The sequence below is a fragment of the Lissotriton vulgaris genome, chromosome 5 (genome assembly GCF_964263255.1).
Source record: "Lissotriton vulgaris chromosome 5, aLisVul1.2, whole genome shotgun sequence".
NCBI lineage: Eukaryota > Metazoa > Chordata > Amphibia > Caudata > Salamandridae > Lissotriton > Lissotriton vulgaris.
The window spans coordinates 79,609,418-79,635,357 of record NC_141693.1 but is presented as its reverse complement, the minus strand read 5'-3'; the positions used below and the strand labels follow the sequence as shown (position 1 = coordinate 79,635,357).

The 25,940-nt window shown below is 48.6% G+C and overlaps 1 protein-coding gene across 1 annotated transcript in view; it reads right to left on the bottom strand.

Annotated features, from left to right (window-relative positions):
- LOC147710245 (E3 ubiquitin-protein ligase TRIM39-like) overlaps positions 1 to 9,420 on the bottom strand; it is a 192,724-nt gene extending 183,304 nt beyond the window's left edge. The window contains exon 1 of the mRNA XM_086920919.1: positions 9,007 to 9,420. Within this exon, the coding sequence (XP_086777045.1) occupies positions 9,007 to 9,420 (414 nt within the window). The remainder of the gene's footprint in view (positions 1 to 9,006) is intronic.
- Between the last annotated feature and the right edge of the window lie 16,520 nt (positions 9,421 to 25,940).

Sequence of the window (25,940 nt, the reverse complement as noted above, 5' to 3'; positions counted from 1 at the left end):
GCTGACAGGCAGACCCTCAACAGAATAAGGGGGGTGGGGGATAACTAAGATAGGAGAAGTTCAAACTACTGGATGACCTCATCTGAATGAAAACATTAACTCTACCTGCAGAGGCTTCATCATAGCAGCAAAAATCATTTATTACAAAGCCACCATCAGTGAGGGAACCAAGAGAAGCAAAGCTCTCCTCAAGCCTGTCAGACATTCAACCAATCCTCTCCCAGAACCCACAGTCCCTGCATCAGTCAACACCATCTGACAAAATCATTGTTATCACTTCCACGCCTCCTCATTTCCAACCATCATCCATTTCCTCACCACCAAATAGAATGGCTTCAATCGATTACCGCATATTATCCAATATTTCTAATCACCCTTCTTTCCTTCATCCATCATCTGCTCAAAGGATCAAAGGAGAACTCCTACCCCCTTCCACCACACTCATTTTCCTCACTCAAGGAAAGCTCGCAAACACTCTTAGGGCAGATCAAATCTTTCCCTTGCTAAAGAAACCATCCCGGGATCCAGTAGACCTCACCAACTTCCGCCCTATTATTACCTTCCATTTGTAGAGGAAATCTTTGAAGGGAACAGTTATAGAAGCACTTAAGCTAGAGTAAACTTCCACAGGACAAACACTGTCTTCAGGCCAGACTGCAGCACTGAGACAACCACACTCCAAGTAGATGACAAAGCCCTCCACCTCCATGGCAAGAATGCCCCAGAATTGCCCCATACTTGTCTCAAGTTTGGGGGTACCTGCAACAGTAAAATAGCGTTCGGATTATTCCTTCAGCACATCTTGCTTTTCCCCATGATTTTTCAGACCTCCCTGGCAAGATCTCTCACGTCCTCAGATGGCGAGCTACGTCAGTCGCGACGGACAAACTCTGCATATTACATCATTGTAGGCAGTACTCCCTCCCTGTAGAAAGAATGGCTCCTTGAACTGTATCACATAGCGGGATACGAGAAAATCACTTCTACTTTGAATGACCAATTACATATATATGAGGAGGTCTGGAGTCCTTTCATTACTGAAGTGTTGGAATCTATTTCCCGCACCCTCCCACAGCCTGCGACACACTCTTATTGACCGATGCGCTGAGCTCCTACTATACTGACCTGAACAGGCACCTGCATGCTCACGGACACTGTATGGGCCACTAGAGGCTTCCAGACACTTTCCAGGATTCAAGCACTCTTCCTTTTCCCCCACCCTGTCCCTCGCCCTGCAACTACCCTTTTCAGTGCCCTCTCTCACTGCATAGGAAGGTAAACGCACTGCACCTAGTTTACCCTCACATCGAGGATGTGATCACACCTCTCCTACAACAGCTGGAAGATGACATCTATGCACTTACCCTGTACCACATACGTGTACCATCTTCCCTAATCTAGTTCCATTTTAATTATTAATAAGCCCTCCTTTACTCTTGCTTTGTTTGCTTATCCTGTATTCGGTATCGTAATGGGTGGCACTGCATGCGACAATCTTGTGCCTACCCATAGCATGTTCTTGTAAAATATTAAACTTTAAATAAGTAAAGGTTATAAAAATATAACCCAAAAAAAAACCATCCAACTATGATCAATATTGTGAGTAACTTGCATGGGATTTTCAGTAAATATCTTGAAATGGTTCACATCCTACCCCACCAAGTGGTGCAAGTTCATGTAACTAGGGCCCACAAGATCACAGAAATTCCATGTCACCTGAAAAGAACCTCTGGGCTCCATCCTTTCCCCCATATTTTTTTACCTCTACGTGGGGTCTCTCAGATCCATCCTTACAGACAGCAGCATCAAGATCCTTCAGTATGCAGAGGACACTCAACGTTACCTAAAGATATCCTCACCCAACGACATACAGAGAATCAAATCCTGTGCGTCATTCAAGGAACACATTGCAAACATGACCAAGAAAGCTGGGTTTCTAGTCTATCTTGAAGATAGTGAAGTTGGAATATGACTTCAGAACAACCGTTCGAGTCCTCTCACATGTGGATGGAGCCAAGACCCTCCTCAATTGTCTACCCAATCAAAAACCAGCACTTATTAAAGGTAACATACACGAAGTAGCACGGCCCATCAAGGCCTTGAAGAAATTGAATCGTTATCACCTCCACATTAAAAGACCTACACGGGTTCCTCCTCCCCGCCTAGATCAAATTCAAGACCAAATGCATCAGTTATAATGCACTCAAGAACATGAAGCCAGCTTACCTGGCAAACAAACTATCTAAGTATAGGGTACAACATTAGACCAGGAGCTTGGCTATCACCAGATTGGAGACAATAAATTGTAAGAAGACAATAAAAAAAAATTTAAGACACGCCTTCTCAATTCATGCTCCCAGGACCTGGCACAGATTCTCTATCGATATGAAATAATCTCGAACTCTCCCACAAGTCAGAAAAATTCTGAAGACACCTCTCTTCAAAGAACACTACCCCAACTCCACTCTTGACCTTGCCCAAACAACTGTATCTTCCCAGGGGCCTTGTCTCCAGTTTAGTGCTCTGCATCCACACAGTAAATACTGATCACATATATATATATATCAAGAATGTAGGTGCCAAAACATAGCCAGATGGTAAATTCTGACCACACATTCCCACATTGATCTTCCATATGTTCAATACTCCCTTGACCAATTAAACATTTCCTTGCAGCCTTTATGTGTTTTTTGGAGGTACCCTCACGTCCTATCTTTTCTAATTCTTTCTATTCCAATTCCCTTTAAATGACATCAGGACCATGTTCCTTAGTGAACACTCTTGGAGGGTTCTCATTAAAGCATTGCCTTCTACTGCTCAACCTTAAACAGGAAATAGTTCAGTGAGAGTCAGATAACAGGCACCAGCACCATACATGGCCTCCAACAGAGAACAGGTAGCTAGAGAGAGAAAACGAGCCAGTGTCATACATGGTCTGTGACAAAGAACTGGCAGCCACAGACAGAACACAGAAGTTGAAGTTAAGAGTTTTGTAAAGCGCTCGATCACCGTGCGGTTTCTTGGCGCTGAGGACGGAAGGGCCCAGGGGAGACAGAGGAGGCCGCCTAGAGCGAGAAGGCACGGTAAAAGAAGTCTTGAGAGCTTTACGGAAGTCAAGGTAGATCGGAATAGACCTGATAGAAAAAGGAAGGGCGTTCCAGAAACTGGGGGCCAAGGTAGGAAACATCATGCCTCCAAACTCTCCTCCTGAAGCGGGGGACAGATAGGAGAAGCTGGGAGGAGGAAGGCAAATCTCTGTTGGGAACATAGGCTTTAATTTTGGAGTTAATAAAGGCTGGCGCAGTGCCTGCCAGAGCCTGAAAGATCGTGCAACCGACCTTGAATAAGGGACGTTCAAGGATGGGCAGCCAGTTTAGGGTTTTTAGCAGCAGGGTGACATGGTGGACTTTAGGAAGTTTGTGAATCAGTCGAGCAGCCTGATTTTAAACCAGTTGTAGGCGCTTAAGTTCACATGCAGGAGCACCCGCATACAGACCGTTGCCATAATCGAGACGTGACATGATCATGGCAAGAAGAATACGTTTGAGAGCTGCAAAGGAAAAGAAGCGGGAAATTGTGCGTATGGTGCGAAGTGTCAGGAAGCATGATACCACAGTGCTAATCTGAGAGCCCATTGTGAGATCATTGCTGACTTTAATCCCCAGGGTTTTTACAGAAGCGGAGGGTAGAGGGGGAGGACCAAGGGAAAGGGGCAAGAAGGCAAAGGTCCAGGGACTGGGAGTGCCACCCGTATGTAACAGCTCAGTCTTGTTGGGGTTTAGCTTTAGATGGTTGCCGTTCATCCAGTCGCTGATGAAAGTCATAATAGTTTGAAAGTTGAGAATGGAGGCTGGGAGAGAAGAGAGGTTAAAGATCAGCTGGAGGTCATTGGCATAATTGAATACCGTGACATCCATATTTTGCAGAGCAGAAATGAGAGGGAGAATGTAGGAGGTTTAAGAGAAGAGGGGAGAGAGAGGAGCCCTGGGGGACCCCGCAAAGAACAGAGCGTGTAGGGGCAGAAAAACCCGCCAGCTGAACAGCCTGTGTGCGGTTCCTTAGAAAAGAGGTGAGCCAGGCCAAAGCGGGTCCCCGGATGCCGGCGCCTTCGACACGGTCGAGAAGAATGGAATGATCGACCGTGTCAAAGGCAGCGGACAAATCGAGGAGAACCAATGCCTGAGGGGAGTTAATATCTGCGCTCCCTCTGAGCTCGTCCAAGACAGAAAGGACAACAGATTCTGTGGAATGGGATGGGCGAAAGCCTGCCTGATGGGGAGCTAAGAAGTGGGTCTGCACAATGAAAACACTGAGGCAGGTGGTGACATGGCTCTCCAGAATCTTTCCCTGGAACGGAAGCAGAGAAATAGGACGGAAGTTAGAAAGAGAGGTGGGATCGGCACCTGGCTTTTTTAGGATAAGAATTATTTTGGCTGATTTGAACAGGTCAGGGACAATTCCCTGGATAAGTGAGTTATTGAGAAGGGTTAATGGGGGCTCAGGACAGGAGCCAGTCGCCCGTTGATTATGGAACAGAGAACGGACAACCAAAGTAAGATCGAGGGCACCAGCCATGAGCACGGTCTGGGACATAGAACACAGCAAGAGAATAGATACTGGCTACATACAGGGCCTGAGACAAAGAACCGACAGGTACAGCAAGAGGAGGCACCAGCCTCATTCAGGGTTTAACACAGAAAACAGAAACATTCAGAGAACAGGTACCAGCCTCATACATGGTCTGCAACAGAGAACAGACAGTGACAGAGCAGCAGCCAGCCTCATACATGGTCTGTGACAGAGAACAAACAAGGCGAGAGAGCAAGAGCCAGCATCATACAGGGTCTGCGAAAGAGAAAAGATACGCTGAGAGCAGAAGTTAGCCTCATACATGGTCTGTTACAGAGAAAATACAAACATGGCGAGAGAGCATGAGCCAGCATCATCATGATCTGTAATGGAGAACAGACAGACACAGCGAGAGAGCAGGAGCCAGTCTCATACACAGTCCAGGACAGAGAGCAGACAGACACGGCAGGAGAGCAGAAGCCAAACTCTTACATGGTCTGTGACAGAGAACAGACAGTGACAGAGCAGCAGCCAGCCTCAAACATGGTCTGTGACAGAGAACAGACACGGCGAGAGAGCAAGAGCCAGCCTCATACATGGTCTGTTACAGAGAAAATACAAACATGGCGAGAGAGCATGAGCCAGCATCATCATGATCTGTAATGGAGAACAGAGACACAGCGAGAGAGCAGGAGCAAGTCTCAAACAGTCCAGGACAGAGAGCAGACAGACACGGCAGGAGAGCAGAAGCCAAAGTCTTACATGGTCTGTGACAGAGGACAGACAGACACAGGAAGAGAGCAAGAGTAAGCGTCACACATGGTCTGTGACGGAGAATACACAGACATGGTGAGAGAGCAGGAGTCAGTTTGTGACATAACAGACAGACACGGGGAAAGTACAGATACTGTAAGAGGGCATACATATTTGAGACAGAGCAGACAGACACGGTGAGAGAGCAGGAGCTAGCCTCATACATGTTCAGTGACAGAACATACAAGGTGAGAGAGCAGAAGCCAGTTGCATACATGGTCTGTGACAGAGGCAGTCAGGCACAAAGAGAGAGCAGGAGCCAGCCTCATACGTAGTCTGCAACAGAGAACAGACAGACATGGCACACACATACACTGTGAGAGGAGGAGATAGCCTTATACCTGGCCAGTGATGAGGAACAGACTGTCAAGGCAAGAAAGCAGTAGACCACCTTTTACATGGTCTGTAACAGAGTAGAGATGCAGCGAGAAAACAGAAGGCAGACTCACACATGGTCTGTGAAAGAGAACAGAGACACGGCGAGAGAGCAGGAGCCAGCCTCATACATGGGTCTGTGACAGACATGCCAGCCTAAGTGAGAGCTCAAGCACTGACCCCATATAACATTTGTGACGGAGAACAGACAACTAGAGAGCTGGAGCCAGAACTATACAGGGTCTGCCACAGAGAACAGACAAGAGATCCAAAGTCAGAACTATACAGGGTCTCTTCACAGAGAAAAGACAAGAGAGCAGGAGCCAGATCTATACAGGGTCTGCCACAGAGAACAGACAGTGAGAGAGCAGCAGCCAGATCTATTCAGAGTCTGCCACAGAGAACAGACAGCAAGAGAGCCAAAGCAAGATATATACAGGGTCTGCCACAGAGAACAGACAGTGAGAGAGCTGGGGCCAGATCTATACAGGGTCTGCCACAGAAAACCGACAGTGAGAGAGTGTAGTCCAGATCTATACAGGGTCTGCCACAGAGAACAGACAAGAGAGCAGGAGGCAAATCTATACAGGGTCTGACACAGAAAACAGACATGAGAGCAGGAGTCAGATCTATACAGGGTCTGCCACAGAAAACAGACAGTGAGAGAGTGGGGGCCAGATCTATACATGGTCTGCCACAGAAAACAGACAACAAGAGAGCAGGAAGCAAATCTATACAGGGTCTGCCACAGAGAACAGGAGCCAGATCTATATAGGGTCTACCACAGAGAACAGAAAAACACAAGAAAGCAGGAGCTAACCCACATATGGTCAGGAGTGAATAGCGGTAAAGGGGGGGGGTTAGGATTTAAGGTTTAGGGAAAGGTAAAGAAAGAGAGGTAGGCAGTGTTTAGAGTTTGGAGGCGGCAGCAATAAAGGGAGTTCAGGCATTTGTTAAGGTTATGGAGGAGGTAGCGGTAAAGGAGGTAATGGTTGAGGCCTATTAAGGATAAAGGAGTTAATGGCTGAATTACTAGTAGAGGTAATGGAAGGGGGGGGGGGAGGAATCTGCCAGTCCCTGCAGCCAACCCCATAATATGAATGGTTGGTCGATGGCCGTGTGAAGTGGCCAGGCCCTGTCTCCAACCTCATGAGGCACATGGAAGACCACTGTGCACAGTGGGGGAGGGGGACTGGTCACACGCAGGGTTTACAAAAGACACGCAAATGATGGACGGAGTGAGGAACAAATCGAAACATTCACCCCCGGTCAAGAGATCTGGGTTAAATCCATCATTCTTTTGCTCACTATGCCACCCCAGTGTAGACCTGTGCCTCATGGGAACAGTCCAGTCCGAAATGCCAAGCCAGGTCCTCCCTGGACCAGAAACAAGGATTTGGGCACAAGGTTGGCCTGTGGACTAAGCCCTGTGCCCAGCCCTGCGTTACGCATGCTGAAGCGGTCAACCATCCGCCACGCATGGAAACATGCAGAGGCAGAGTCCACAAAAAGCCAAATCAGGAGGGGAAGCACTAAACCCAAGCAGGGTCTATGTCATGAAAGCAGCAGTCAGACTGAGAACAGGAAGAGTAGGATACCCTTGTTTTGTAGAGTGTTTCAGATTCTTACATGTAGTCAGTGACTAATGACTTTCTTCTTTTTGCACATGGCATTCACTGCTCCTCTATTTACCTCCTCTCCTTAGAATGTTTTAGAAAGTACAACATTTTGGCGTGAATATGTATCCTGATGGAAGGAGAGATCATTTGTGGTTCACTATAAAGTCCACTGTTTCCCTCCAAACATCTGGGTCCAAATATGAATTGACCCCTGCACATATGTAGTGCTTCTCTAACTCTTAACTCTAAGGAGTTCTGCACACCGTTGAAGAGAAAGTCAAAGGCCAGAGACAAGAATCTTCGCTGTCTCTCCTTTACAGGTAAGTGCTAGACCCCGAGGACTGAAGGAATGAACTCAATCCTGCCCTGAAGGCCACCGGAGATGGACTGCTTGTGGGGAGGACTTTTGCTGATCTCCCAGAGCCCAGGTTCAGTGTACAGCAACTGGAGGTAAGAAGGACAGAGACTGAGCTTTCCAAGGCGAGGAGTCTAATCAGTGCCCAGCCTGACTTTTATTCATTTGGTGAAGGTCCCCAAAGTCAACATACGTCATGCAGAACATACTACAGGAGAACTTAACTTAAGAAGATCCAAGTCTGCCGCGCCTGGACCCTGCACTTCCTTTTGGGTCTGTTGAACCCTGCATTGCTGATAAGTCATATGCACCGATGCCCATTTGAACCTGTGTGCTAGACAATGCATTGCCGCATCTCTTCGACTGCCACTTCTGATGCATCTGAGCTTCTGGGCTACACCCTGCCTTGCTACACACCTGCTGCTGTCACCAAGGACCAAGTGAACTTGTGCACATTCTTTACTGCACCTCTTCTGCTGTGTACCGAAACCATGACTGCGTGTGCCACCTGTGTTGCTGCACCTCATTGGTCTTGCTCGATGACCACATGAGCCAGTGTGCTACGTCTTCTGCTGTGTCTGAGGACAATGTAAGCCTGTGTGCTACACCCCAAATGTCTGCACCTCTTCGTCTGCCGCTCTTCTGCTGTGCACCATGACCATGTGAGCTTGTGTCTCACACTCTGGAATACTGCATCCATTCAGCTGATTGCCAGACCATATGACTGTGTGCGCCACACCTTGGATTGCTGCACCTCCTAAGATGTGTCCGATGACCACGGCAGCCCACGCGCCACACCCTGAATTGTTGCATCAAGTCTTCTGACACCGACGAACGTTTGAGCTCATGTACTACACGCTGCACAGAATCCTTGGAGTATACCTCTTACAGGTTTCTCTTCTGGACCACAGGGTGCATTATGAGAAGTAAACATCGACACACATACATAACGCCCGCCAGCAGACCTGCTATATGAACATAAAGGGTGCCGTGTGACCCATCGAAATGCACTAACATTCCCTGTGCTCTGTTGCAGCCTCTTCAAAGGGACACACAGGGTGACCTCAGAGCATCTACACACACAGCTGGTGCTCTCCGGCTGCCCCTTGATGTGGCTCACCAAGTGTCCTAGTGACCTTTAAACTTACAGACACACCTTGTGCTCTTCACTTGTGTTTATAGAAAAAAAACGCACCCCCTTCCCCCCCACCCCTGTCCTCCCCTGCTGGTTTCTCATAGTTTGACTTTGCAATCCCTGAATGCCCACAGAGATACCTTGTGCTCCTCTGCAGCCTTCTCTACATCACTTGCTGAGTGTGTTTTATGCTCCTTTGACTCCTGGCAGACCAAACATTTCATCCCCTGATGCTCTGCACAGAACAGGCTCGGTTTCTCTTCGTGTTTATCGCATCGATCCTCCCCCGGGGGCTTCTTTGGGGACGGGTGAAGCTGTTTTAACATTTCCACCATGTTCCCCAGTTGCCTGTTGGGTCGGAGGTTTTTCCCAGAAGATATTTGCCTGCACTGTGGACAGGGGAAGTTTTCCTCTCTTTCCTCCCAGCTCTGGGTGATGCAGGAGCGGCAGAAGTTGTGTCCACAATCGATCATCACCGGATCAGTGAAATATTCCAAACAGATGGAACAAGTGGCCTCTTCCTTGAGGCTCCCGAACTGAGCTGCCGCCGCCATGATGCAGAAATGCAAAAGTTCCAATACATTTCGCTTCTCTTCCTTTTAAGTTTGGGGCAGACTCGGATTTGCTGGCAGCCTGATTGTTTCCATTGGTTGCTGCTGAGGACAGCGCAGACTCGCATTGGTCGACAGAATGCTTGTTTCCATTGGTTGCTGCTGAGGACAGCGCAGACTCGCATTGGTCGACAGAATGCTTGTTTCCACTGGTTGCTGCTGAGATAGCCCAGGCTAGGATTCGTTGACAGCCTACTGGCTCCCATTGGCTGATGCTGGAGATGTGTATAGCCTCTCAAACACGCCTGTAATTTATTGCCTAAAGCTATGTGCTCAATTGCTAGACACAGAAAACGAAGGAGGAATACTTTAAGACAAACATTAACAAAGGGAAAATACACGAATAGAATAAGAAAATGTCGAATAAAAAAATGAACGAGTGGACTGAAAATTAAGAAAATAAGCACAAGTGGCAAAGGATGAAAGAAGAAAATTCAGCCCTAAGGAAGAAGAAAACATAATAAATAACACTGAAATGCGGGAAAAGCAATGACAATGAGGAGGTAAAAGGAAAAGTCCAGGAGAAAGAAACCTTCCGTTTTTTTTAAGAAGCAACATTTTTTTACTGAGTTTTTTTACACCCTGCACATTGTAAGGATTGTTGGGACAGGTTTCCCTTAATGCAGAGACTATAAGCACACAGCTGCCAAGCAGTGCTTTGTTGCATGTATGATCTGGAATGAAATCCTCTTCCCTCTCATGTCCTCTCTGTCCTGTCCTGCCACCTCTGAGGGGCTCGTGGGGTCTCAGGCTGGTGCAGCGCACCCTCCCCCTGGACTCTGGGGCCCCTCCAGAGGAAGCAGTGCTGCCTCAGCAGCCATCATGTGAAGTACAGTGTCCAGGCAGTCCGAGCCCGAGGGAGGGCGGACAACATGTTTATCATCTGAAGGCTGGGGTCCGCGGAGAGGATATCAGTGTGGACTCCTGATGGGAGTCCGTCACAAGGTCACTCAGCCCAAGCAGGGGCGGCTCCACCGCAATGGTGGAGGAGCACCGTCCCACTGGTCAGTCAGTCACAGAAAAATAAAATGATATTAAAGCAATATTATTATTTTATTTTCCTGTGGCGGGCTCTGGCTGACTGAGCTTGCGTGTGGGCCGGGCCATGGCAGGCAGGAGTGGTGGAAACTTAGAAGTGCGCATTTAAGTTTGGCCGGTGATCTCAGGCCAGCCAAACAGACACGCGCACTTCTATTTCTCCAACCCCGCAACTGGTTTGGAGGAGAGCCGCAGGCTCCTAGGCAGTGTCTGAGCTGTAGCCTAGGCTGCTCAGACCAATCCCGGTACTGCTGTCATAGCATAAGAGCAGCGTCTGGATTTGATGGAGAGGCAGTGCCTTCCCAGTGACTGCCTGAAGTGAAGCACTGAGGCAGCCATCGGAGTCTGGGCAGCAAGAGGTACGTTTTTTTAAATATTATTTTTACCCTCAATTGCCTATCCCATTCTACCCCCCCCCCCCTACACTTTAATTGTGTGCCAGACACCACTGGAAGTCAGCTTTTATTTTCTTGAAAAATGATCAGACTTAACCTCAGGGTGGGCGGGGGCTGAGATTATAGCCAATGACAGGGTTCACAGGATGCCTGTTGGACTAGCTGCCCTATTCCCTACTGGGAGGGCAGGTAGTGGGACGGTATCCAGAAACAGCCCTCAGTTGAGCTCCAAAGCTGGGGAAAGTGCCCTATTCGTTGACTCTTTGAAAGGCTTCAAAGCAAGTTATAAGCGGTCACTACTCCTTGAATAATCGCCTCAAATGCCCTCATTACAAGTGATCACTTCCTTTTGATGAGGTCAGTAACAGATGTTAACAGCCCCATTGCAGGTATGAGATTCGTGGAAACACTACATATCTCTTGTCAAAACAAGCAGGAATATCAGGCGCTTCCACAGCAAAAATGAATTCTGATTTCTGCACAAATGAATTCTGATTTCTGCACCCCATCAGCAACTTCTGCCGAACCTGCAGGAGTATGTGGGAGGTGCAGTATGTGGGAGGTAGAGTAAGTGGGAGGCATAGTATGTTGGAGGAGGAGTTGGAAGCGTCTGCCAGCCAGTACTGTGTGTAAACATACTAAACTAGGAGCAGCCGAGTCTAGAGCGATCAATATGAGATGCCTACCACATAAAAGAGGGTTCACATCCAGCCGCCACATTACATGGTGGCCGAGCGATGATATAAAAATGGAAGTGCCTGTCTAGTCTTATGAAGATGTTAGTTTCTACAAAATGACCACTTTTTTTAAAGGTCTCAAGAGCCCCTAGTGCCGCCCCAAGAGCAACCCACCAGCCAGACCTCAGAACCCACCAGCCAGCCCTTGTGAACCACCATCCAGACCGGAATACACGCAAGCATTCATCAGGAAACACCGGCCAGACCTAACCGGTGACTATTCAAACCTCACCACAGCCATGCCTCATGACCCACCACAAATCCAAACTCCATACTCCGAAGAGATCAAAGTCGCTATTTTTAGCTTATTCTTCCCTCAAAGATTGTAAATGCCTCCCTACGTCAAGGCACTGTACCTGACTGCCTAAAAATAGGACAGGTAACCCTCATTTTAAAAAAACCTGGTGCAGATTGCTCAGATCTCAACAACTTCTGGCCTATCTCCAACATCCTGACTCTTGCAAAGCATCTGGAGAAATGTGTCCAGATCCAACTCTGCAACCACATAGATAATTTTCAACACCTTGACCAACACCAATCCAGCTTCCATCAAGGTCACAGCACTGAATCAGCACTCAGACATTGTGGATGACATATTCAAAATGCTGGACTTAAATGAATCATGCCTTCTGATACTACTTGACTTATCTTCGGCATTCAACACTGTTAAACATGACTGCCTACTGAACCTACATGAACGTAAGATGGGCTTATCAGGGTCTGTACTGCAATGGTTTACTTCATTCCTCCACAACTGATCCCAAAGAGTCAAAATGAATCAATCCCTTTCTAATCCCCCACTGTCACTCTTGGTGTTCCACATGGATCCTCCTCTCACTCATTCTCTTCAATCCATTCTTGGAACCTCTAGCAGACACCTTGAAATCTGCTCAAATTCACTATCACATGTTTGCAAATGACACCCAATTGAATCTCAAAATCTCCTCCCCAGAAGACTTTCATATCCCTCAACTCTACGTTACAAAACACTCAACTTTGGCTCACTGACAACCATCTCAAGCTCAACGCTGCCAAAACGAAATTACTACTCATTACTCCTCCGAATAACACTCCCAAGATCGAACGTTGGATGAAGCATCTAACAGCCCTCAACTGCTCTCCTCACATTATAGATTTAGCTAGATCCTTAGGAATTACATTAGACAAACACCTAAACATGCAGGATCACATCAGTATGGTCACTAATGGAGCGAATTACCAGATGAGTATTTTACATAAACGTAAACTGTCTCTCCCACAGGATTACCTCAAGCAAGCAGTTGAAGCTCTTGTATTTTTCTAGGTTGGACTACAGAATTGGCACTCTATGCCTCCTACCTAGATACAAGCTGGCCCCTTTAAGGGCCTACCTTAACGCTGCTGCCAGACTTGTCTCTGATTAAAAAGAAATAATCTCAAATCCCTGATCAGGTTCCTTTATGAGGCAAGAATACAACTAAAGGTTGCATGTATGACTCAGATATCTAGGGGTATTGAAATGCAGGGCTTATACTGCATTTCAATACCCCTAGATACTTGGCTCAAAAGCTAGAAAAATTGGGGGTGGTGGGGGGTTGCAGATCTTTGCGAAGCGCTATCTCCCATCTTCTAAAACCACAGTGTTTCCATAAAAAGAAAACATGCTACAGAGCCTTCTTGGGTGTCGCCCCGAAGATCTGGAACTCTCTGCCTCCAGATGTTTGCCTAATCTCGTCTACGGCCTCCTTCAAAAAAGAAGTAAAACATTTCTGATGAACAAGTTCCTGCCCTAAGATAACACCTTGTGTTTATTGACTGTATTTGTGCCTACTATTCATTAATGATGTTTGACTAATACATTGCTGACCACCTTTCGTGGTCAAGCTTAGTACTCTGTTTATCCGCAAGGTTTTGTCCTTCGTTCTTATAGTTGACTAGTTTTTGTTATCACAATTAAACCCTACCTCATTTATGATGTCTGATTACTACATTGCTGACTACCTTTAGAGGTCAAGCTTATTATTCTGTTTATCCTCAATGTTTTTGTTAGCACAAATATACCTTCCTTCCCTTCAAAGCACTTTGATACCCACTAGGGTCATATTCGTGCTATACAAAACTTTATAAATAAATAGCTAGACTTCTGGATACATCAGCCAGACCTCTGACATCCATGCTAGAACTCAGGATATCCAAACCAGGCATTTAACACACCAGTTAGTTCTCTGTACACAAGGGCATATGTCAGAACCAACTACACCGTGTACTCATTATCTGGATTTCGAACACTCCAGACCAACTTCACGATCTTCAATCGAGCATCCAGTCTCACTAGCCAGCCATGAGCTCTGACCAACTGAAAATCATGGCCCACCTGCAAAAGCTCATCTCCAACAAACCAGAACATTTCTCCTATCTGCTGGAACTCTGCTACCAACAGGCAGATCTTGTGACCCAACAGCTAGACCTCACAACCTCCAACAAGACATGCAAACTCCAAGCCAGAACTTGCCACCTCCAAGCCAGACATCTCAACCTTGACAATACAAATCACAACCTTCCTGCTAAACATCTTATCATCCAAAACAGAGTTACCGACCTTGAATTATCCAAGCCAGACCTTGTCATATACCAGTTGGACCTTGAGATACACAAGCCAGCCTTTGAGACACAACAGCCAGACCTCATTACTCACCCACCATATCTCACCACTCAGCAAGCACGTGCCACCACTCATCCAGCACATATCAATGCTCAACAACCAGACCCCGCATAACACCAACCGGACACCAAAATGCACCAGCCAGACCCTGTTTTGTGACACACCAGCCACCCATTTTTAGGACACACCGCCATCCAGATCTTGTATTAGAATACAGCAAGCAGCTAGACCTTATTTTGACACACCAGGCAGATCCTGTTTTATGACATACCAGCAACACCTTGCAACACACCAAACCTTACCTCGGGACACACACCAACCAAACATCACAACTCACCAATCAGACCTAATACTTACCAGCTAGACATTCCAAACCCAAAAGCCACACAATCAGACACAACCACCATAACTCACTAGTTGCCAGCCATATCTCCCAACCCATCAACCAGACAGATCTCACTCCTCATAAGCCAGACCTTGTCTACCATCACGAAGAATTTTCAACCCACCATTCAAACCTCACAACACATTAGACTAGCCTGGTCTCTATAAACCAGCCATCTCTGAGGATGCTCCAACAGTCCGTAGACCCCACCAACCACATATCGCTACCCCCAACCATCAATCAATCAGATGTCTTGTAAAGCGCAACTACTCACCCAAAAGGGTCTCAATGCGCTGGAAGGAGGGGCGGGTTGGAAGGAAACCTGCTAGTCCAACAGGTTCAGTCGAAGAGCCAGGTCTTGAGGTCCTGCCTGAAGTGAGGCAGTGACAGTGATTGACTGAGGTGGAGAGGTAGTGTGTTCCAGGTCTTCAATATGAGGTAAGTGAAGGATCTTCCTCCTGCTGTGGTCTTGCGGATACGTTGGATGATAGGCAGGGCCTGTTGGGCGGAGCGGAGGTCTCTGGTGGTTACGTGGAATATGAGACGTTGATTGAGGTACGCAGGTCCCTAGTCGTAAATGGCTTCATAGGCGTGTGTGAGGAGCTTGAAGGTGATTCTATTGTTGACTGGGATCCTGTGGAGGTCTCTCAGGTGGCCGGTGATGTGGCTGTGGCGGGGAATGTTGAGAATGAGTCTGATGGCGGCGTTCTGAATGTTCTGCAGTTTCTTGAGGAATTTCTGGGTAATGCCAGCATAGAGTGCGTTGCCATAGTCTATTTTGCTTCTAATGAGTGCATGGTGGACCGTCTTTCTGGACTCTGTGGGGATCCGCTTGAAATCTTCCTCAGCAAAAGCAGTGTCTGGAAGCAGGATGATGAGATGGCTTTGATCTGGCGGCTCATGGCGAGCAAGGAGTCCAGGATGTTGCTGAGGTTCCATGTGTGGTATGGAGGTGTGGGGGGGTTCTGAGTGCTGTAGGCCACCAGGAGTCATCCCAGGCGGATTAGGTGGAGCCTGTTGTAGGAAGTTGGCTTTGTATATACTATACCAAAGTATGGTATAGTGTGCACAGAGTCCAGGGAATTCCCAAAGGTTTAGCAGAGGCTAAATTAGACAAGTACTAACAGCTCTCTTTGTGGTAATGTGGGCGAGTAGTTAGGCTTATCCAGAGGGTGTGTTAGGCATTTATTGTATTCACTCACTCAAGAATGATGGCAAACACTCAGAGACTGAATCCAGACCAATTAGGTAAGCATAAAAAAGGTAAACTTAAGTTTTATTTCATGAACCAAACCGGAATTGTCACAGGTAAGTGAAATATACTCTCAAATGCAAGACTTTACAAAGAAATGCAGTTGTGGTTGAATTTGCAATTGTTACAGGCTTGTATTGGATTTTAAAACAGTTCAAATTGCACAAGAATTTCTTTTGGAATTACATCGACTACACAGGGTGGTATGCCTAGATACCACAATACAAGGTAAGTTAGACTTTTAAAGTTTTTTTTTGTTTAGTTACTTTTTCTTCCATACAACTTTCAACTCGACAGAACATTTTTAGGAAGAAATTCTAAACATGGGCTCCCGTGGGAGTAAAAAGATTAGCGGTTTCTCAGGTAAGTACGCACTTTACTAATGGGAGTTTTGGGGGTTAGGGCAAAGGTTCCCTAAGGTCTAGGTAGGCACTTAAGTTGCATCACCAGCGGCACTAGGGCAGCCGAGTGCAGAGTGCAGGGGTCCAATGTTAGCCAATGGGGCTTAAAGGGGCTTCGATAAGGGATTCCTTGAGAGCAAGCCACTTCGCTGTGAGAGCAAAGCTCCTGAAGCAGAAATCAGCACTGCAAGAACCAACAATCAGCACAGGACCTGCACCACCAGCCGCGTAGGGGCGACTGGGTGCAGTGACCCACAGCAAATTTGGGGGCCCTGTGGATTTCAATGAGGATCTCCGGTTCAGGAAAGATGCTGCAGGCTTGGGCAGGGAGGCTACCTGGAAGTGACATCCATCTGAAGAGGTAACTTGGGATCTTGGAGGATGACTGGACAATGTTGGTTATGCCACCCAAGGCTGTGCGGTGTCGGGTGCCGGGGTGTCTTTTGTAACCCTGGGCCTAGCGGGCGTAGTGCCTCTACGCATATTTCCACAGAGTTTAAGAAAAACTCAGTGGAAATACGCTCCCTTCCCCCTCCCAAAGTCTTTAAAAATGTTTAAAAAGCCACTTACCTGTTGTCTTCCTGCCTCCCCTGCCTGACCGCTCTCCGTCCTGCTCCTCGGTCCTTGCGTCCCCTTCTGTAATTAAGAAAACACTATGTTTTATGTCTGATGTGCTTGCACATGTGCACGGGCGTCAGACATACAATGTACTGTTTTTTTAATTACAGACGGACGCGAGGAGCAAAAGGGAGATTGGCCAGGCAGGGGAGGTGGAGGACAACAGGTAAGTGGCTTCTTTTACATTTTTAAAGACGTTGAGAGGGTGGAGGGAGTGGCTAACTCCACCCTGCCACGGAGGCAGAGTTTTTTGCCTACTCCGCGTTTGCCATGGAGCGCGGAGTAGGCAAATCTCCGCCTAAGGTTAGTCTTTTGGCATTGGGTTCTTCTTACAAGCTCTGGTCGCGGACAGGGGGACTCTTCAGGTTGAGGCTCTAGCCGTCAGCTTGAAGCATGAAGGAGGTCCAGGGTCACCAGATCGCAGGTCAGGATCGCCAGGGAGACCTCCTGGTGGAGTTGGGCCATTTGAAGTCGGCCCGTGGGCGTCGGGTGCAGAGTGGTGCGAAATCCGAAATCCCAGAGCCGCTGGGATCTGGACTCTGTGAGTGAGTCTTTGTTTAGCAAATCACGTGAGATATAGTGATGGTTGCAGGGCAGGTCCTTCTTCTTTCTTCCTCAAATCAGAGGAGGCAAGGTTCAGGGTTGCCCCTAAATACTAAATTTAGGGGCATTTAAAGGGATGTGCAGGGGAAGACCAATGGGTCCCTTCCTTGGGGTGGGTAAGCCTCCTATTATGCCACCCTCTAGTGACGGGGGGCTGAGCCTCTTCCTAATTGACTGGGTCCCCTCATATTCAAGATGAAGGGGACTGAGATGTGTGCTTCACCTCACCTTCCCCACCTGAGGGGTGGGGTTGGCAAAGGTGGACACGCCTCTCCTCCTACCTTGGTTTTCCCGCCAATTCTCCCACTGAAAGTGGGGGGTAGAACCTGTGGGAACCAGTTGCTGAGGGCAGCAAAAGGCAGGGACAGCTTACAAACGTGGCAGGCCTTTGAAGCTTCCCCTTCGTGGACACAGACCCTCCTGTGGGAGGAAGCATGACACTCCTGGCCAGGATGGGCTTTGTTTCAGGACCCAGAGAGCGAAGGCTCTCTACCCAGGGAAACAGAAACCTGTCTGGTGGTGGCAAATGGTGGGCAACCATTCAGAAACCACACCAGGGCTGGTCGCTTTTCAGGGGGCATCCCTAAGATGCCATCTGTGTCCATTTTACATCAAATCCCACACTGGCATCAGTGTGGGTTTAATGTGCTTAGAAGTTTGCTACCAAACTTCCCAGGTATTAGTGAAGCCATTATGGAGCTGTGGCGTTCGTAATGATCAACTCTCAGACCATATACTCTTTATGGCTTTAATAAATGTACAATATCTAAAAATGGACTTAGACACTGTAGGGGTATATGGTTCATGCCTCTGTACCCTCACTTGAGGGCTAGTGCACCCTGCTAGAGGGGCGACTTACCTAGGCCCCAGGCAGTGTATTGCAGGCATGGCACACAGGGATGTGTACCATGTTGACTCCTCACTTTTCTCTGCACCTAAACATGCAGCCTGCAATAGCAATGTGTGAGCGTTAGGGTACGGGATCTCTAAGGGTGGTACAATAGGTGCTACAGCCCTTAGAGGTTTTCCCTGGTCACAGTGCCCTTGGTACACATGGTACTTTTTACAAGGGGCTTGCCTGTGGCCAGAGCTATGCCAAGTATGGCTACAAAGGTACAGTTTCTGGAAAAGAACACAGGCTCTTGAAACCTGATTGGCAGGGACCCAGGGTACAACAACTCAAGTTGTATCAGATGTCAGGCAAAAAGTGGTGGGTAACCATTCAAAAAGGGACACTTTCCTACACCAATGATGAGGACTTCAGTCTTCTCTGAATTAAGCTTGAGGCAGCTGTTCTTCATCCAGGTGGCGACAGTCTTCATCCCATTGGGAAAGCTGTTTTTGGAGACTGAGGGGTCGTTATTGAGGGAGAGAATCAGCAGTGTATCGTCAGTGTAGGAAAAGTATCTGAGTCAGTGATTCCTGACCATGGCTGTGAGCGGAGCCATGTAGATGTTGAGGAGTAGGGCTCAGGGAGGAGCCCTGAGGCACTCTGCAGCTGATTTCTGTGGGTTCTGAGTGGAACTGAGGTAGTCTGACTCTCTGTGTCCGGCCATTCCCGGGCTTTGTCGTGGATGCTGGCGTTGTGGACTCTTGGGCATAGGGTGATGTGAGAGAAGGTATCAAAGGCTGCTGAGAGGTCCAGGAGGATGAGGGCTGCGGTCTCTCCCCAGTCGAGGAGGGTGCGGATGTCATTGGTGGCAGCGAGGAGGGCTGTCTTGTTGCTGTGGTTAATTCAGAAGTTGGATTGGGAGATGTCCACGACATGGTTGGCTTTGATGATCTCGGAAAGCTGAGCGTTCATGGCCATTTCGATGAATTTGGCTGGGAAGGGGAGAAGAGAGATGGTCCATCAGGTCGGCAGTGGGTTTCTTCAGCAATGGATTGATCTCTGTATGTTTCCAGTCTTCCGGGAAGGTGGCAGAGTAAATGGAGCATTTGATGGTGCAGCAGAGTTCGGGGAGATGGTGGTGGCTTCTCAGTTGAAGATGTGATGTGAAGAGGGTGCTCCGGAGTGGATGCTCTTCATGATCTTGAGGGTGTTGTCCGCAGTGAGGGGAGTAAAGTTGAGCAAGATATGTAACGGTCTTGGGTCGTAGGGTGAGGTTGTTGCAGGTGGGGTGGGAGGGTCTTGGGTAACAATTCTGTTGAAGCTCTTGTTTATCTCCTTGATCTTGCGGTGGAAGTAGGTGCCAAGGTTGATGCAGTGGTCTTGCGAGGGGGGTATATCTTGGTGTCTCTGTGCTGGGTCTGGTGAATTCTTTGACAACACAAAACGTTATTTATACTTGAGTGAGTTGGCATTGATCCTTTCTTGCAGGGCTGCTTCTTCCATTGTTCTGTTAAGATAGTGGTGTGTGATGACAGTGGTTTTGAAAGCTGAGTGGGCTTCCAGGGCTGCTTCTCCATCTCTTCTCGAGCCGTCTACAGGTGAGTCTGAACTCATAAATGGCAGTAGAGAACCAGCCGGCTTTCTTGGAGTGTTGCTTGCTTGGGGCTTTCTTCAGGGGGCCAGAGAGTCGGCGCAGTTGTAGATCCATCGGTGGAGATTGCCTGCTGAGGTGTTGGAGTCTGTGGATGTCGGTGGAGGGGTTTTGCAGAGGGAGGTGGTGAACTGTGTTTCGGTAACCTGGTTCAATCAATCAATCAATCAACACATTTATATAGCGCGCTACTCACCCGTGAGGGTCTCAAGGCGCTGAGAAGGGGGTGGGGGGTGCTGCTACTGCTCGAAGAGCCAGGTCTTGAGGTGTTTCCTGAAGGAGAGATGGTCCTGGGTCATACGTAGGTGTGCGGGGAGGGAGTTCCATGTTTTGGCTGCCAGGTAGGAGAACGATCTTCCTCCGGCGGTGGTTCTTCGAATCCGTTGGACGGTGGCGAGGGCGAGGTTGGCTGAGCGGAGCTTGCGGGTGGGAGTGTAGAATGAGAGGCGGTTGTTGAGGTATTCGGGGCCCATGTCGTGGAGCGCTTTGTGTGCGTTTGTGAGGAGCCTGAACATGATCCTATTGTTGATGGGGAGACAGTGCAGGTTTTTCAGGTGGGCAGATATGTGGCTGTAGTGAGGGATGTCGAGGATGAGTCGTGCGGAGGCGTTCTGTATGCGTTGTAGTCGTTTCTGAAGTTTGACGGTGGTTCCTGCGTATAGGGCGTTTCCGAAGTCCAGACGGCTGGTGACGAGGGCCTGGGTGACCGTCTTTCTGGTTTCGGTGGGGATCCACCGGAACATCTTTCGGAGCATGCGCAGGGTGTTGAAACATGATGACGAGATGGCGTTGACTTGCTTGGTCATCGTGAGGGAGGAGTCCAGGATGAATCCTAGGTTGCGTGCGTGGTCCGAGGGTGTTGGCGCAGAGCCCAGAGCTGAGGGCCACCAGGAGTCATCCCAGGCGCATGGGGATTGTCGGAGGATGAAGACCTCTGTTTTGTCTGAGTTCAACTTCAGGTGGCTGAGCCTCATCCATTCTGCGACGTCTTTCATTCCTTCCTGTAGGTTGGTTTTGGCGGTGGCTGAATCTTTGGTGAGAGAGAGTATCAGCTGTGTGTCGTCGGCGTAGGAGATGATGTTGATGTTGTGTTGGCGTGCGATGGCGGCGAGGGGGCTCATGTAAATATTGAAGAGGTTTGAGCGAGGAGCCTTGGGGTACGCCGCAGATGATCTTGGTGGCCTCCAACTTCTGTGAGGGTAGCAGTGGGTGTAGTAGTGTACAGTGGGTTTGGTGAAGGAGAAGTAGACACACCGGTAGCCGGTCCACTGGAGCTCGGTGGTGTGGCTGAAGGTGATGTTGTAGCTGGTGAAGATGGGGTCGAGCATGTTTCTTTCTGAGTGGGTTGGGGCACGACTGCGAGCTACCACTGGTCCCTAATTGTATTGGGATAGAATCTGTGCCATTACCTCAGGCATGGACGATTGCATGTTATCAGGACATATCCACCGAAGTCCATTGAATGTAAGGGATGGTGGACATCTTTTAATCCATTCATTTCCCTCATTGAAACCCTGGTATTCATCTGCATGCTTTGTTTGAACTCCGGTCCTTATTGGCTATTTGACTGGACCGTTGCACAAAGGATTTCCCCTAGGACCCCTGTCTGCTGGGCTGCCTGTTTATTTAGTTTGGTCACTTTCATAGGACGTACATTCCCGGACGTAGATTCGTGGCTAGACTTTGACCTCTGTCTGACACCAATACACTCTGATTCCGCTACGCTTTTAACACCTTGAAGAAGGTGTGATCTTTTTGTTAGGTCAAATACTGAAACGCACGTCTGCACACTCTGAGGAGACCACCTGAAACAGACATTTTGTATAAGCCACTCTATGCAGCTATGATGCACACTGTCACTCAAAACTTTACCTCTTCTATTACGCCTACTGTGATTCAATAGTTTCACTGTCAGCAAATGTTGTCCATTTCCGATATTAATGCAAGATACTGACACTATTCCAACTTGAAATACAACTATACACAAGAGGATCTTTCATATTTATTCTAGGATGATCTCTCTTAAGATGTTTATTTGTTTGTGTTGTTTGTAGGATGTTTTGATTGTTTGTGGTATGAATGTGGAATGCCTGGTAGATCAGATGTGAGATTCTCTTGGTGTTTCTGGCACTGTTGTCTTAAACAGTTATTTATTGTATGGTTTTTATCACCCTTATTTGATCTCAATATGTCTCATTTGATCGTTTTGACATAAATAAAATAAGAAACAAGAAACACAAGTTTGTCTATGTTTTGGGATCTAATTCAATGTACACCATTTGACCTAATTCTGTGTATCCTTATTAATAGTAATCTTTTTGAGCGGAACTCTTGCTGGGCGCATATTTGTGACTCGTTTGAGCACTTCAGAGACAAGTTTTTGTCAGTTTTCTTAAGTATTTTGCAGACAAGATAACCCCTCTTTGGTAGGCGGTGAGCTGTTCTTCCGTGACCTTGTTCCAACTTATGTGAGGGTAGCAGTGGGTGTGGTAATGTACAGTGGGTTTGGTGAAGGAGAAATGGACGCAGCGGTGGTCGGTCCACTGGAGCTCGGTGGTGTAGCTGAAGGTGATGTTGTAGCTGGAAAAGATTGGGTCGAGCATGTGTACTGCTGAGTGGGTTTATGGCGGCGACCAGTTGTTTGAGTTCGGCCGTGGCTATGTTCTCCAGCAGGGACCAGGTGTTTTTGTCATTGGAGTTGTCCAGGTGAAAGTTGAGGTTGCCGAGGAGGATGTGGTCTGTGGAGGCAAGGACTTTGGGTGCTATGAATTCGATGATGGAATCGTTGAATGGTGAACGAGGTCCGGGGGTCTGTAGACGAGGGTGCCGGGGAGGGTGGTGTTCGGGTTGGTCTGGAAGTGCAGGTGCTCCATGTTAGTCGAGAGGTCATCTGGGTGTGTAGTGAGGTGGAGGGTGATTTAGCCTCCTCCTGGTTTGTTGACGCCGTCCTTGTGGATGGTCTTGTAGCCATCTGGGATGGCAGTGGCAATGCCCGGGGTGGAGTTCATCCAGGTTTCCGTGAAGAATGCAATGTCTGGATGGTTGGAGTCGAGGACCCAGATCTATAGGGCATGTTCATGGAGGGAACGTGTGTTCAGCAGGATGTGGTTGAGGTGGCCGGTGTTTGTCGGTCATGCAGCAGGTAGGGCAGGTGTGTGGTGGCAAGCAAAGGTGCAGCTGCAGTTTCTGAAGGAGAAAGGCCTTAGGTGTCCATCAGCGATGTACGGCTGCAGATGGAGTGGCGTCCGGTGTTAAGGAGCTGGAGATGGAGGGTGCTGGCACCATAGCGGGTGATGGTACGAGAACCAGGGTCCGTGGCGCTGGGTGTGGTCCAGGCGTGGATGGGAATAGACAGGCTTGCCTTTGGCGTGCCTTCGACATGTCCGCCGCTGTATGAGGCTGCACAGAGGCCACCATTAAGTAGTGTGCAGGGCAGTTCTGGACAGTTGGGAGGCAGGAAACGCAGGGAGTGTGAAAGAGGCACTGGAGGGAGACGGGGCCATGGGGTATCGCAGTGGCAGGGGAAAAATTAAGAAGGGAAGAAAAAGCCCCAAAAAGTGGGTACTGATAGTGAAATGGAGGAAGGGAAAGAAAAACAGAAAAAAAGAAGGCAGAAGTAGAGAGACAGAGGGCAGCGTGGCAGCAGAGCAGAGACGCTCCACCACTGGACCACCAGGGATGAGGAGCAGGCGGGGCCCTGCGGGTGGAGGAGGGCCTAAAACTACTGACCAGAGGGTCAGCAGCAGCTACAGGGGCAGCAGCTACCAGGCGGAGCTGTGCAGGGAAGGGAGCAGTCCACTGACAAGTTCACACATCCCTCGGCGCACATCCATGTGGCCTCAGGACACCATCCAGGTATCATGGCATCATTTTCATGCAGGAGAACAAGCAATTTTTTATGATTCTTTGAAACTGACGACAGACTAGCGGTATAGAACTACAATTCCCATTCTGCCTGATTTCAGGTATAGTGTGTAAGGCAGAAGAGGCTGTTTTCAAAGGAAGCAAAGAAAAAGAGAGAGAAAAGAAAACCAAAGAAAGAAAGCTTATAGGTGGTCAAAGGAAGTGTGTGCTACGAGAGGTCGAAAAGCTAAATGATGGCTTTATTCTGTCCAACAGCCATTTGCAGCCTGAAGCTGAATGTGTGAATATATTAAAGTTACCGTGGTTCAGACTAGAGTGGTCCTGCCCATGGTACATAACACATGCATCCCTCGAGAGTTGCAGGTTTTAAAGCAAAGGACTACAAATGCCTAACTTCAGGAGATTTCAAGAAACCCTAATAAAAATCAGAGCCACCCTTAAGAAAGCACAAAAATAAAAGCTGGTCAGCAGCCCCACAATCAGCATATGTTGTTAATTTTGATACACTGAATAAAGCACAGGCAGGCGCCTGGAAACCTGACATTTAAGCGCTATAGAGATTGCACACCAGTAACACCAACATTCAAAGTGGTAAGAGGCTGGATATTTGTTATTCAAAAACAGCTCTCTATGCCTCTCCTCTCCTCTCCTCGCGCCTGGGGGTTGGGGAGGGGTATTTAGTCCTCCGCCCGCCATTGTTGGGCCTCTTTGCTGCCCGACACGCCGTCTATGCACATCGTCGTCGCTGCTGCGCCTCGGGCCTGATGGTGCTGTCTACGCCATCCTGGTCCAAACGTTAGAATGACAAGCACCCTTTAATGGTGATATGGGAGACTTCACCTGCCCGGAGCAGAAAAAGCGGGTAGTAAATAGTGGGCGCCCCACCGTTTGCTGGTTCTCACAGGCCGCCCGCACCTCGGGTACTCGGTGGGTACTCGCAAGGCACGGCGGTACCCGCAGCTATCAGGCCGCGTGGGCTGCTTGAAATCGCGAGCCACTGGGCAGATCGCTCGGGTCCTGGGCTTTTCCTATGAGGGGGCATCTTGCCCTCATTAGTGGCACCGGCGATACCCCCACCACCCGCCACGATGCCTTGCGGAGCTCCGAGGGGGGCATAAAGTGTCAGACACCCTCCTTCAAACAGCGCAGGGGGGGTGCACCGGGCCGCAGCTCGGGTCTCTGGGCAGCGTGGCGCTAGTGCGGCTGAAGGGTTAAACACCCGCACGGGCGGCGCTTTGCTTGAGTACTTTGAAATGGTTGCGCTGAGCCTAACTTGGCCGTTTGTGGTCGGCGCATGCTGGATGGGCATGGCGCTTAGACACCGGGGCACAGTGTACTTCGTAAACAGCTCGACTGGCCATTTGCGGTGGATTTGCCATATTTAGCACGGACAGTCAGGGACAGCCAGGGACAGCCAAGCGGGTTTTCAATGGAAGGGCTGCCGACTTGGTGCTGGAGACCAGGGTTCGAGCCTCGGGGTGGCGTCCATATCCTGTGATTAAGCATGGGCGAATTTTGCGAATCTCGCGTTCGCGAATTTTGCGGATTTGCGAACTCGCAATTCGCAAAATCCGCGAATTCTCGCGAATTTGCGGATTTTTTTTGTGTTCGCGCGGGTTTCTGCCAGTTCGCGAGGGTTTTGTACAATTTCGCAAACGCAAACTTACCTGTCGGGTCGCAAGTTTTGCGAACTTGTTATTTCTACGTGTCCAGCCTGTTTGGGACACTCTTCTTCATCACTGCCACTCTCTGTCACCACTGCCACTCTCTGACTACTCATGTCACCCTCTGGCCCACCCATGCCACCCTCTGTTTCATCACAGCACCCTCTGGTTGTCCAGTCAGTGTACATTATTGTGGCAAAGCAAAGCACACCTTCCCTGCCTCAAGTGACCTGAATTAATTTGGGGCTGATTAATGTGTCACAGAATATTTTTTTAGCTGGCACCTGCTTCCTTAGTGCTTCCTGATTAGTGATCTTTTGCACTTGCTAAGTGCTTTCATTGTTGCAAAATTAGTTACAACACCTGCCCTGCCCCAACTGAC